The 12,449-nt window shown below is 38.3% G+C and overlaps 1 protein-coding gene across 1 annotated transcript in view; it reads right to left on the bottom strand.

Moving 5' to 3' along the window:
• meis1a (Meis homeobox 1 a) overlaps nt 1-12,449 on the bottom strand; it is a 45,274-nt gene that overhangs the window by 2,583 nt on the left and 30,242 nt on the right. The window contains 5 exon segments of the mRNA XM_088075249.1: nt 973-1,087; nt 2,587-2,676; nt 6,198-6,256; nt 11,525-11,595; nt 11,597-11,602. Coding sequence (XP_087931375.1) covers nt 1,029-1,087; nt 2,587-2,676; nt 6,198-6,256; nt 11,525-11,595; nt 11,597-11,602 — 285 coding nt within the window. The 3' untranslated portion in view covers nt 973-1,028.

The following is a 12,449-nucleotide window of genomic DNA, read 5'->3' as shown; positions in this document are numbered from 1 at the left end:
TCAAACTCTAACTCCTCTGCACTTCCTTTCTGCACATTAACATCCTCTTAATCCCCCGGCGCTGCGTTCACCGCCCCCCTCCCCGCTCCCTCCTCTCCAGCTTAATAATGAAAACTGCTTACTGAGTAATTGGACTCGGTGTAATCAAATAAAGAGATGAGAGCGTTGTGCGTCTCTCGCTAATGATCAGTTCGTTAGACAGAATGTGGAGAGGATCTCAGAGGATTAATTGACCTTTAAATCAGATGGAAGTGGCTTTAATTAGCGAGGAGGAGCTGGCGATAGGATGCGAGAGAGAAAAGTCCTTAAAGGAATAGTTCAGATTTTTTAAAGTGAGGTTAAATGCGGCATTTATTCATAACCAGTGTATTAATAACCCCTTAGGGACAGTTTGGTGCATTTTCCACACTTTTCATTCTTCTTTTTTTTTTTTTTTTTAAATAATTTTGTGTTCATGCATATGTCCTAAATGTAGTCCAGATTGTGAATTTGAGTGTAATCAGTGAATTTCCAGCTCAGCTCCTACAATAAGTCTAAAATACACTGTGGAAACTGAATAGTTCCATCTATTTTGCATGTAGTATCTTGAAAATAATTCTTTTTTTTCATCTAAAAACATAGCGTCATCATGACAAAAACCTGGCATTTAAAGGGTTAAAATTCTGAAAATTAATGAATATTTAATATTTATGATTAGGACTGATGTTGGTTAAAAAAATGATTAATGAAAGTAAAAAATCATATATTTCTTTCTCTTTTTTTGAAAATAGAAAGTACCAAAGAGCAACTAGACTGAGAGGAGCATCCACTCTGCAGTTAAAAATACGCTGCACACTGACTGACAAAAAAAACAAACACCGCATCACTTTGGGTTATCTCAGTGGACCGAGGGGTCGCTGTTGACCGCTGACTTTCAGGGGGCCGCCCTACGCGTAATGTGGGTGACCGGCCCTTTTAACCTGTGATACTCACGGTGGTTTCCCGGGACACTGGGCGAGTCCTCTGGCTGCAGGGTGGTGGTGGTGATGCTACATGTAGTGCCACTGTCCCTCCACGCCCATCCCCATCCCCACACCACCTATAGGACCTGCAGGACAAACACGAAACACACAGGACAACCATGAAACATTATCACTACAAACCTGAGACAACTACAAAGAGATGCAAAAAACACACCAAAAGACAGGCAAAATGACTGCAAAAAGACATTTAATCACTACGAAAGACTTGAAACAACTACAAGGAGCTGCAAAATGACCACAAAGATGCAAAAAGACCACAAAAGGCATGATCACTACAAAGAGACCTGAGACAACTACAAAAGATGCAAAAAGACCACAAACAGATGCAAAATAATGACAAAGAGACATATAGTGACTACAAAGACACAAAAGACCACCAAGAGAATAAGAACTCCAACAAAGAGATGGACAATGGCCACAAAAAGATGCAAAATGTCAACAAAGAAATGCAAAACAACAAAAAGATGCAAAATAATTGCAAAGAGGCACAAAATGACTACAAAGTAATGCAAAACAACCACACAAGATGCAAAATGAAAACAGAGAGATGCAAAAAGACAACAAAGAGATGTGAAACATCAACATATAGACATAAATGCTACAAAGACACTTGAGAAAACTACTCGGGATGCAAATCAACCACAAGCAGACATAATTACTAGAAAGAGAACAAGAAAAGCAAAACAACCACAATGAGACTCAAAATGACTACAAAGAGACGTGAAACGACCACAAAGAGACACAATGAGACCACAAGCATATGCGAAATGACGACAGAGATGCAAAAAGACAACAAAGAGTTAAAATGACCACAGACATATAATTACTACAGAAACTTGGAAAAAAATCCCAAACAACCACAAAGAGACTTGAAACTACTACACGATGCAAAATGACCACAAAAAGATGCAAAAAGACAACAAAGAGATGCAAAACAACAAAGACATAGAAAATGACCACAAACAGACATATAATTACTACAAAGATACTTAAAACAACCACAAGATGCAAAATGACCATACATCTGTGTCATCCTTTCTGAGTAACCAAGTACATTTATGCAGTCTTGTACTTCAGTACAAATCTCAGGTACCTGTATTCCTATTTTATGTGTCTTCATACTTGTACTTCACTACATCTCAGAGGTAAATATTGTACTTCTTACTGCACTACATTTATCTGACAGCTTTAGTTACTGACAGGGAACATTTTAATCATGCACACTTTTACTGAATGCAGGACTTCTACTCTCAGTGGAGTATTTTAATGGTGTGGTATTAATACTTTTACTGCAGTAAAGGGTCTGGATACTTCCTCCCAGTTAGTAAAAAGTGTTTATTTTTCAGTTTTTCTGTTTGTAATGATCACTGCAGCCTCAGTTACATAGTTGGTGCAGCTATAAACTTTCATTTTGTTAAATTTTGATGTAATGCAGAACTGAAATATTCTGATTCGGCAGGAAAATAACACCAAGAAGATCTCAGCAGTTCACGACAACATAAGGTAAGGTGTGTGTGTGTGTGTGTGTGTGTGTGTGTGTGTGTGTGTGTGTGAGTGTGTTTACCAGGTGGTCTGATTCCCATGTGTGTCTGTCCGTCCATAACGAAGCCTCCCATTGGCTGACCATCTGGGCCGTACGGTCCTGCGTGGCTCACTGCGGACGCGGGGGGGAGAGATTACTCTTTTTAATTATCTCGCTGCCTGCTGTCCCACAGTGATGACATCACTCTCACACTCACACTGAGAGGCGGAGGACGGTTTGACAGCTGCCGTCTATCATGCAAATATTCCTTCATGGAGAGAGCGGCCTCTTGTTAGTGAGCCAGACATCCCAAGAAACTACTGGCTACATTTACTTTAAACGTCCAGTGTGTAGATTTAGTGCAGATTGCAACCAGCTGAAACTTCTCTCATGGCGTTTCCTTCGGACAGCGGATACGACGTCCTTCTGTCCTCTGAGCCTCACATTGACTGAAGAAAAACTCCCCCAAAAAACCCTTTCTAACAGGAAGAGCGACTGTGGAGGGATCCCTCTTTCAGGATTTTTTTTTTTTTTTAGCTACATATTGCACATCTGTCCGTCCTGGAAGAGGGATCCCTCCTCTGTCGCTCTTCCTGAGGTTTCTAACATTTTTTCCCCATAATAGGTTTTTCTGGGGGGAGTTTTTCCTTAGTCGAGTGAGGGTCTAAGGACATGAGGATGTCGTGTGCTGTTAAGCCCTCTGAGGCAAACTGTGATTTGTGATAATGTGTATTAAAAATAAAATTGACCTGACTTGACAGGATGGACAGATGTGCAATAGACAAAAAAATGACATATAGGAAAGTAATAGAAAGAAAAGAAAGTGAAGGAAAGAGGGAGAAGTGCACAGCACATGCATGTAATGTTACATGCAAATATTGTAAGTGTCCATAACAGTCTCATGTGTATATTAATCGAAAAGGCATGACCAATAATAACGGCAGTAGAAGTTGGTGTTGAGCAGGATCATAGCATCAGTGCAACCGAGACCCACGACACAGGCTCAGCCTCAGACAGGATCACTGCATCAGTGCAACCGAGACCCACGACACAGGCGCAGCCTCAGACAGGATCACTGCATCAGTGCAACCGAGACCCAGGACACAGGCTCAGCCTCAGACAGGATCACAGCAACAGTGCAACCAAGACCCACGACACAGGCTCAGCCTCAGACAGGATCACAGCAACAGCGCAACTGAGACCCCCAACACAAGTGCAGCCTCAGACAGGATGACAGCATCAGTGCAACCAAGACCCACAACACAGGTGCAGCCTCAGACAGGACCACAGCAACCGCGGAGGCTAAGCTGGACACACATCAACGTCAATACACAAGAACAAAATGTCAGCATGTGTCCTCCGTCTATGCCGAGCCCTCTCTATATTGGCATCAATGTGTGTCGGAAAAAGTCTGAAGAAGAAGAAGAAGAGGAGGAGAAAGTTGACGCGGTCGTGGCAGGAAAAGAGGACAACTTGCTAATTTTGCAACGAGAGCTTTAAGTATTTATTATCATCTACTGGCATTTAGCAGTGTAGCGCTGATCAGTGCATCATTTTGTGCTGCATTTCTTTTGGTTGGTTAGTAGAAAACAAAACAAAACATTTTTTGCATGTTTTTTCTGTTAATTATTACATTTCTGCATAAAATCTAAACAAATTCTCTCGTGTTTTCTCTCCACATGTTTATTTTTGTTTTTTTCCATCTTCCATCTGATGTTTGCAGGGAGGAGACGAGGAGGGAGTCGCTCATTAATCAGTGATGAGATGACTTTAAAGCATATATGTCCATCCTCTTGGGGAAATTATCTCGATAAAGTTTCATCTTCAGGGAAAGGTTTTTTTTTGTGCACACAGACACATTCCCAGGCTTCAGCTCTTTAACAGTTTCTCTTCGCCGTCATTCAGCGGTGTATCGCTGCTTTTGTGTGGAAGTCAGCCGCGGGGTAAAACGCTAACAAAGCTCAGGGGCCAAAAGGCTAGCGGCACTTTAGCCCCGCTTTAGCCGGACTCCTATTTGTTTTAATCCAGGTTAAAATGTTCAATGGAGTGGTCAGTCAAAGCGATTAGCGTCTTTGTCTGCAGCTAATCCTGCGGGGGTTTAGAGGCCATTCAATCCTGGAGTTTAAGCTTCTCTGTTCGCTTTAACTCACCGAGGAGCCGAGAGAGCAAAAGACGCAGCGAGAGGGGGGAAGTTCACCACGGAGGCTTTTTTTCACGATCAAACTCAGACTGCAGGAGTGCGTTTTCAGAAACATCGGTCCTCCAGTTATGATCAGGTGTTTGGAGCATAAGACATCATATCCACGTTTCAGACATTTGGAGTGCCAAAAAAGCTTATCATTATCATTATTATCATCATTATCATTATTATCATTATTATCATTATTGTTTTTGTTGTTATTATTATTATTATTATTATTATTATTATTATTATTATTATTATTATTATTATTATCATTATCATTATTATTATTATTATTATTATTATTATTATCATCATTATTATTATTATTATTATTATTATTGTTTTTGTTGTTGTTATTATTATTATTATTATTATTATTATTATTATTATTATTATTATTATTATTATCATTATCATTATCATTATCATTATCATTATTATTATTATTTTTTATCATTATTATTATCATCATCATTATCATTAGTATTATCATTATTATTTTTGCATGGCCTGCTGCCATTAAACTGGACAAAAACCTCTGAAAACAAACAGTGCCCCTCTGATTGTGACTCAGTCTGAAAAGTAAATGAAACTTTAAGATCATGCTGTAAATTTACAAATGTAACTGCACAGCAACATTAAAACGAAGCTCGCCACTCAAGTGAGGCGGAGACACGACTCAAAAACAACAAACTCACAACATCGGCAGCTCTTTGAGAGTCCCTCTGCTTCAAACTGTGACTCCTGCAGCTTCACCTCGAGGGTCAGTTTTGGACGCTCAGGGATGGCGAGTCAATTTCCATTTTTTCTAAGTGTCCTTTTAAAAATACAAAGGTTTCCTCACCAAAATTATTTCACGTTTCTACAGCAAAGCTACTTCACCTTTCTGCAAAAAATAAATAAATAAAATTAAAAAAACAAACTATGTTTCTGAAACAAGAGTACTTCACATTTCTGCAACTAAAGTACTTGTATGTATGTATCTGTAATGTATCTGCAAAACAAAAAAAAACATCTTAATGTCTCCAAGAAAACTACTTTACATTTCTGCAAAGAACGACTTCACCTTCCTGCAACAAAAGTACTGAACAAAAAACAAAACAAAACCTTCACGTTTCTGCAACGAAACTACTTCACATTTCTTTTCGGAAAAATAATTACATTATTTGCATTTATTGATGTAAGTAAGTACGTCACGCAACATGTATGTCTTGTGATGTAATACAGTTAAAAAACTTTAACACTGACTTTGGTTTCACACGGGACACAGACAGTGGTCTGCAGGGTGAAAGTCCTGTGTTTGACTCACCACCTCTTCATCTGTGGACTTTCTTGCTTTTTATACGACGTCATTTCCACAGTTCAGTTTACATTTTGTTGAGAGCTCAGTTCGTCTGTATGAGAAACAGCGAGCTCTTAAATAATTCAAATGTTAATGCAGCCTAAATATTAAAAATATAAAACTTACCTGCTCTGTTTGACTGGTCGATCATGGGCTGAACGATCCGCCGCCTCGCGTTGATGAACCTGGGAAAGGACGAAAGAGGAGGGAGAGACACAAGAGGGAGTTTATAAACCAACTAACCAAAACAAACAAACAAACAAACAAACAACAAACACAGAAAACAACAACAAAACCAGGGAAGTTAAAACAAACAAAAACACTGAGCCAAAACAAGGAAATGACTTGACATTACTGCTTAAAAACAGTATAAGTTGTCATAAAAAAATAATTCAATACATAATTCGGTTAGATTTTTTTTTTCTAAAACAAAAAATCTATATATTTATTGCAATTTGCAGAACATTTCTTGCCAGGTTGCTCATTGCATTTTTTCTCATTTTTTTAAAAGGATAAATACCAAATACTTTTAAAAATAAATAAATAAAACATCTGAATGCAGCACCTTTCTTTTAATTAATAAAAAACTTTTGTTAAACACAATAGAGAAAACGGAAATTTAGTCACATTTCTGTGCATTTTATTAATAATAATAATAATAATAATAATAACTTCATTTATATAGCACCCTTAAAAGTTAGTCAATAAAGCCGACAAAGGGCAGACAAGAGTGAAGGCAGAATTAAGTAGGAGATTCAGGGCAGAAAAATATTTAAAATATATTAATAAAAATATCAAATATATTAATATCTAATATAGTGATAATAATAACAATAACAGGGAAGAATAAAAAAAATAAGTAAAAAGATAAATTAGAAGCTAAAATTAAAAGACAAAATAAAAATTTAAATAAATAAATTTAAAAGATGAATTAAAAATGTATGTAAAATTTTGAGCCCAAATGTTATGTTTCGCTCGGTTTATGATGTTTATGAAGTTCATACAGAGGAAGGAAAGTGTTAACTACACTGCGAGCGGCTGCAGCAGCATCCATACATGACCCCTCCTAAGTACACTTTTTGAGAGCCATCATCCTGGTATGCGTGACCTATGACCCGGCACCTTCTGTGACCCCCCTCCCCTCCTCCCCTGCGCCTCCCCTCTGCAGAGGAGCGCTCTGGTCTTCCTCAGCTTAAAGCCGCCTGTCGACCCTCCTGACCCGCCCCCAGTGAAAGCTCTGTGCTTTCCACTTGATTTATGTCCCCGACAACCACCTCCCCACCTCCTCACCCTCACCCCACCTCCTCACCCCACCTCCTCACCCCCGGGGAGCCACGGTTCCATTTCAACTGGTTTCGTAAAGGACAGGAGGGTTTAAAAAAAAAGTAGTGGGGGACGACCCTGTTTCCTTTTCAAGAAAACAAAAGCCACAGCAGTCTTTTTGGGAGAGGAGGGGGAGGAGGAGGAGGAGGAGGAGGAGGAGGAGGAGGAGAGTAAAGGAGGATCTGCAGCTCCAGCAGGAAGTCAAACTGTCCGACACCACTTTCATTAAAATATTGGATATCGATGGACATGAAGGATCACCGTCAACATGATGCTCTAAAAAAACTGTTTTAGAGGCTCTCCTCAAAAACATTAAAACAATAAAAATAAAATAAAATAAAATGAAATAAAATAAGATAATACAAACTTGGATCACTCTGTGCCCAAAGTGCGTTTTTCAAAATCAAGCTTTAAAAAATATCATACATTAATATCATTTTAAACCTTCATTGAGTTTTTTTTAACTGACATCAGTCCTAAACACAAATATCAAACATTCATTGATTTTCAACCCTTTAAATGCTCTTTTTTGTCATGATGCCACTATGTTTTTAGATTAAAACAAAACCAAACAAACAAAAAAAAATATTGTAATATACTACATGCTCTGCTGCTTCACTTGAGGACATTTGGATTTTAGGATTTGTAGGGTTTTAGCACATTTTTTTTATTTTTGGACGTTTCTAGTATTTTAGGACATCAGTGTCTCAGCTGTGTCCTCTGTCGGGGGTGTGGTGGATCCTCCTCTGGCTCTTTTTTTAAGCTCTATTTTGACTCTGTTTTATATCTCTGACACTTTATGGAGACTAAAAGGTCAAAAACTACTCACAGTGTGAATCACTTTTTATTGTGAATTAAAAAATGTTTGGGGGGGCACCAGGGACCCTGCTGGGGGCCAGATTTGGCCCACGGGCTGTAAATTGAGTTTCACTGCCATAGTGCAAAAAAAGCACAAAATTAAGAAAAAAGTTTTGGAGAAAAACATCAAAGACACAACATCTCTGACTGCCCCCTCCTATTCAAAGCAGGCTAGAACCGGACCGAGTCAATCTGTGGGCCCGCCCCTCTGTGGCCCCCAGCCCCTCCCCTCAGGATGGAGGAGGAGGAGGAGGAGGAGGAGGAGGAGGGGGAGGAGGAGGAGGAGGAGGAGGAGTGCTCCTCTCTGTACAGTCAGTGGCCTCTGCAGAGTTTCAAACAAAGCTGCACAACCACAATCACCAAACACACACACACTGCTTGTAAAACAAGCCCCGCCCACCAGCGGTGTCATTCTCAGGTCAGTAGCCCCCCACCACACACACACACACACACACACACACAGACACACACACACACACACACACACACACACACACACACACCCCCACACACACCCCCTCCACAACAGGTGTGTTAAAATAAACCAGTCCAGCTGTTTGCCATGAAAATGCCATTTACACCAACTGCCTCCACACACACACACACACACACACACACACACACACACACACACACACACACACACACACACACACACACACACACACACACACACACACACACGCGCGGGCACACACACACACACACACACACACAAATCTACAAACGCAAAGAAAAACTCTTGAAATAAAAATAAAAATAGACGAAGAGTGATCTGACAGTTCAACTAAAATCAGATGATGAAAATAAAGATTTTTGTTTCTTTACGCTTTTTTATTTATTTATTTGTTTATTTGCTGATAAACAAAAACATCCGAGTTCGATCTGACCGGAGTAAAAGAAACGAGACGAGGAAGGAGGAGAGACATGATGATGGAGAGATGAAAGGAGGGGAGATGAAGGAGAGGAGGAGAATAAAAGGAGATGAAAATATGAAAGGAGGAGAGGACGAGGAGGAGAGGAGGAGAGGAGAGGAGGAGAGGAGGAGAGGAGAGGAGGAGAGGAGGAGATGAACAGAGGAGGAGAGGAGAAGGAGGAGGAGGAGGAGGAAAGAGGAAAAGAGATTAAAGACAGGAAGAGGATAAGAGAAAACAAGATTAACCCTTTAAAACCTGAGCAATCGGCTTTTAAAAACTCAGGAGGAATTAACAAGCTACAAGAAACTGACCTGAAACTCAGAAAAAAAGTTCTTTAAAAAAGTAACAAACGAAACATAAATATAACGATAAAATATTTAATAAAGATTACGACAATAAATGAATTTATTTTTATTTATTCATTTTTTAAATATCTCTAATATTTTCTCCCTCCCCCTCCTCTCTCTACTTTCTTTTTTTAAAGTAATTTCACTTTCTTATCACCTTTTCCTAATTTGTGCACAAATTGCAAGAAATTAGGAAAATAGTCTTTAAAAAAAGTTCTGTTGTTTTGACAGAAATAAACTTCAGGTGATTTTCTTTTTTAATTTATTTGCAGGTAATATTCTGGTACCTTTTCACTAAGTTCTTGCTTTTTTTGGGGCACGTCTTGTTAACTTGGTCGTCGCCTTCTTCCCATATTTCTTTGAAAGAAATAAAGCCAGTTTGTTCAGGTATCAAATTAGGGTTTAAGTAAAGCTGCAAAATTCTGTGAGGAAATCACAAGTGTTCGATGTCGCCCTGATATGAAATAAATCGTCGCGGCTCTCTTCTGTTTTGCATTCATGCAAACTCGATGTAAAACATCCAAACCCTGTTTGTGTTGCAGGTGTCGGTCTGAATGACTCGATTCAAGCGCGGTTTCATTTTCTTATCAAATTATTTGTTCAGTGATGCAGATAAACGACACAATAAAGAGAAAATTTAACCCCCGAATGACCGTTTGTAAATCCATCTCGCCCAAGAATGAGGTCATAATTTAATGAGGATAGGTCATAATGTTTCCAAAAAAAAATATGTAAAATTAAACAAAAAGTATTAAGTTTTATGAGGAAAAAACATAATAATATCAGAATAATAATGTCATAATTTAATGAGAATAAAGTCATACTGTTTCAAGAAAAAAACTGTAATTTTAAACAAAAAATACATCAGTTTTACAAGTAAAAATATGTAATAATATCAGAATAATAAAGTCATACTTTCATGAGTAATAAATTATATTATTTCATTAAAAAATTGTGATACTGAGCAAAAGAGATTTAAGTTTTATGAGAAAAAACGTAATAATATAAGAATAATAAAGTCATAATTTCATGAAAATAAAGTTGTACTATTTCAAGAAAAATCTACAAAAATAGTTAATCTTACAAGACAAAAGTATTAATGTTATAATAAAAGTCAAAATGTGATGAGAATAAGGTCAACAAAAAAAGTTATTATTTTATGACAAGAAGTAAAATTATTACAAGAGTATAGTTGTAATTGAATGAGAATGAAGTCATACTATTTTTTTTAAAGTTACATTACAGAAAAAATATTTAATTTTCAATAATTTTATGTAGCTTTTTTTTAAAAAAAAAAAATTCTTATTCTACTATTGTGTGAATTTTTTCTCATGTTTTTTCAAAACTATCGCACCAGTTCGCGGTTTAAAAGTTTAAAAGTAAAACGTGACAAAAAACGACTTGAAAATTCGCTTCTAAAAACATTGGTATAATCACAGTAAAATGTATAAATAATAATAATCATAATAATAAATCTATAATAAATAATAGATAATAAATAAGTATTTGTCATACTTATATATATAAAATAAGGTTACAGTAAAATATATATTATTATTTATTTATAATATTATCTATTCTATTTTTATTTATTATTATTTTATTTATCATTTTATTTTAGCACTTTTTCAGTGCATTTCCTATATTTTATTCTTTTTTTGTGCTTATTTTTAGGTAATTTTCATGTAACTTTTTTAATAATTTCTTGCTCATTTTTGGGTAATTTGGTGTCAAATCGTCCATGGCCTTCTTCACAAATGAAGCCGATTTCCTGGTTTCAAAGGGTTAAAATCCCCCAAAGTAAAACTTGCTGATGTTTTTTTTCTTGCATCAGTAAACAGAGCAGAGCAGGAAGCTTACAGGTCTCTACCTCTACCCCCCCAGCTCCAATTAACTCTTTAATGAACCTCCTCCCCTCTGACTGCGATCGGGGATTTTTGGAGACGAGGTAACCTCTCAGGGGTTAACCGCTGGCGTCATCAGCGTCCTGGCGGCGTCACAGACTCACCAGTTGTTGACCTGCAGGATGGTGAGGCCGGTGTCCTGAGCCAGCTGCTTCTTCTGCTCCTCTGACGGGTAATGGGTGCTGCACAGGGACAAAACGCACACCGTTAAAACATCGCAGGAGCGTTTCTTCTTCTTCTTCATGTTTTTATGAGGAGCCGCAGAGCTGCTAATTAGCGTTAAAGAAAGGAGGCGGGGCCACGCTCATTAAGGGGGATATGAAATGGAGCATAATTAATGGGAAGAAATGGTGAGCCAATTAGAGAGGGAAGCCAAGTGGAGAGAGCCCTGTTAATTAGACTGTGTGTGTGTGTGTGTGTGTGTGTGTGTGTGTGTGTGTGTGTGTGTGTGTGTGTGTGTGTGTGTTGAGGGGGTCGTTCAGGCTTGTTTCTCCATCAGAACAGGCCTGAGGCTGCACAGCTTCATCCCCAGAGTCAGTGTGAGTGTGTGTGTGTGTGTGTGTGTGTGTGTGTGTGTGTGTGTGTGTGTGTGTGTGTGTGTGTGTGTGTGTTTGCAATGCTTTAAAGTGTGTGTGTGCACAGTTTGTATTTATATGTGTGAGTGTGATGAGTACACAGTGTTTTTTCCCCAGAACTAGAATCAAAGTGTGGTGGCAGGTCATTGATACTCTTCAGGAGCCGAATTTGGCCCCTGACAGAGTGGACCCCCCACCCCGCCCCCAAAAAAAAACATTTTTAATTCATGTCATAAAACCAGAGGAAAAGCCAGAGGAGGATCCCCCACACCCCCGACAGAGGACACAGCTGAGACACTAATGTCCTAAAATCCTAGAAGGTTGCAAAAATATTAGAAATGTCCTAAAATCCCATAAATGTCCTGAAAGCCAGAAGCATCCTAAAATCAGAGCATTGTCCTAAAATTCTAAAAATGCCCTCAAATCCTAGAAATGTCCTAAAGTTTATGAAATG

Source organism: Plectropomus leopardus, chromosome 3 (assembly GCF_026936395.1).
Source record: "Plectropomus leopardus strain MGB_pleo_1.0 chromosome 3, ASM2693639v1, whole genome shotgun sequence".
In the NCBI taxonomy this organism is placed as follows: Eukaryota; Metazoa; Chordata; class Actinopteri; order Perciformes; family Serranidae; genus Plectropomus; species Plectropomus leopardus.
Note: the sequence above shows the minus strand (reverse complement) of the source record. Positions and strands in the feature narration are given on the sequence as shown.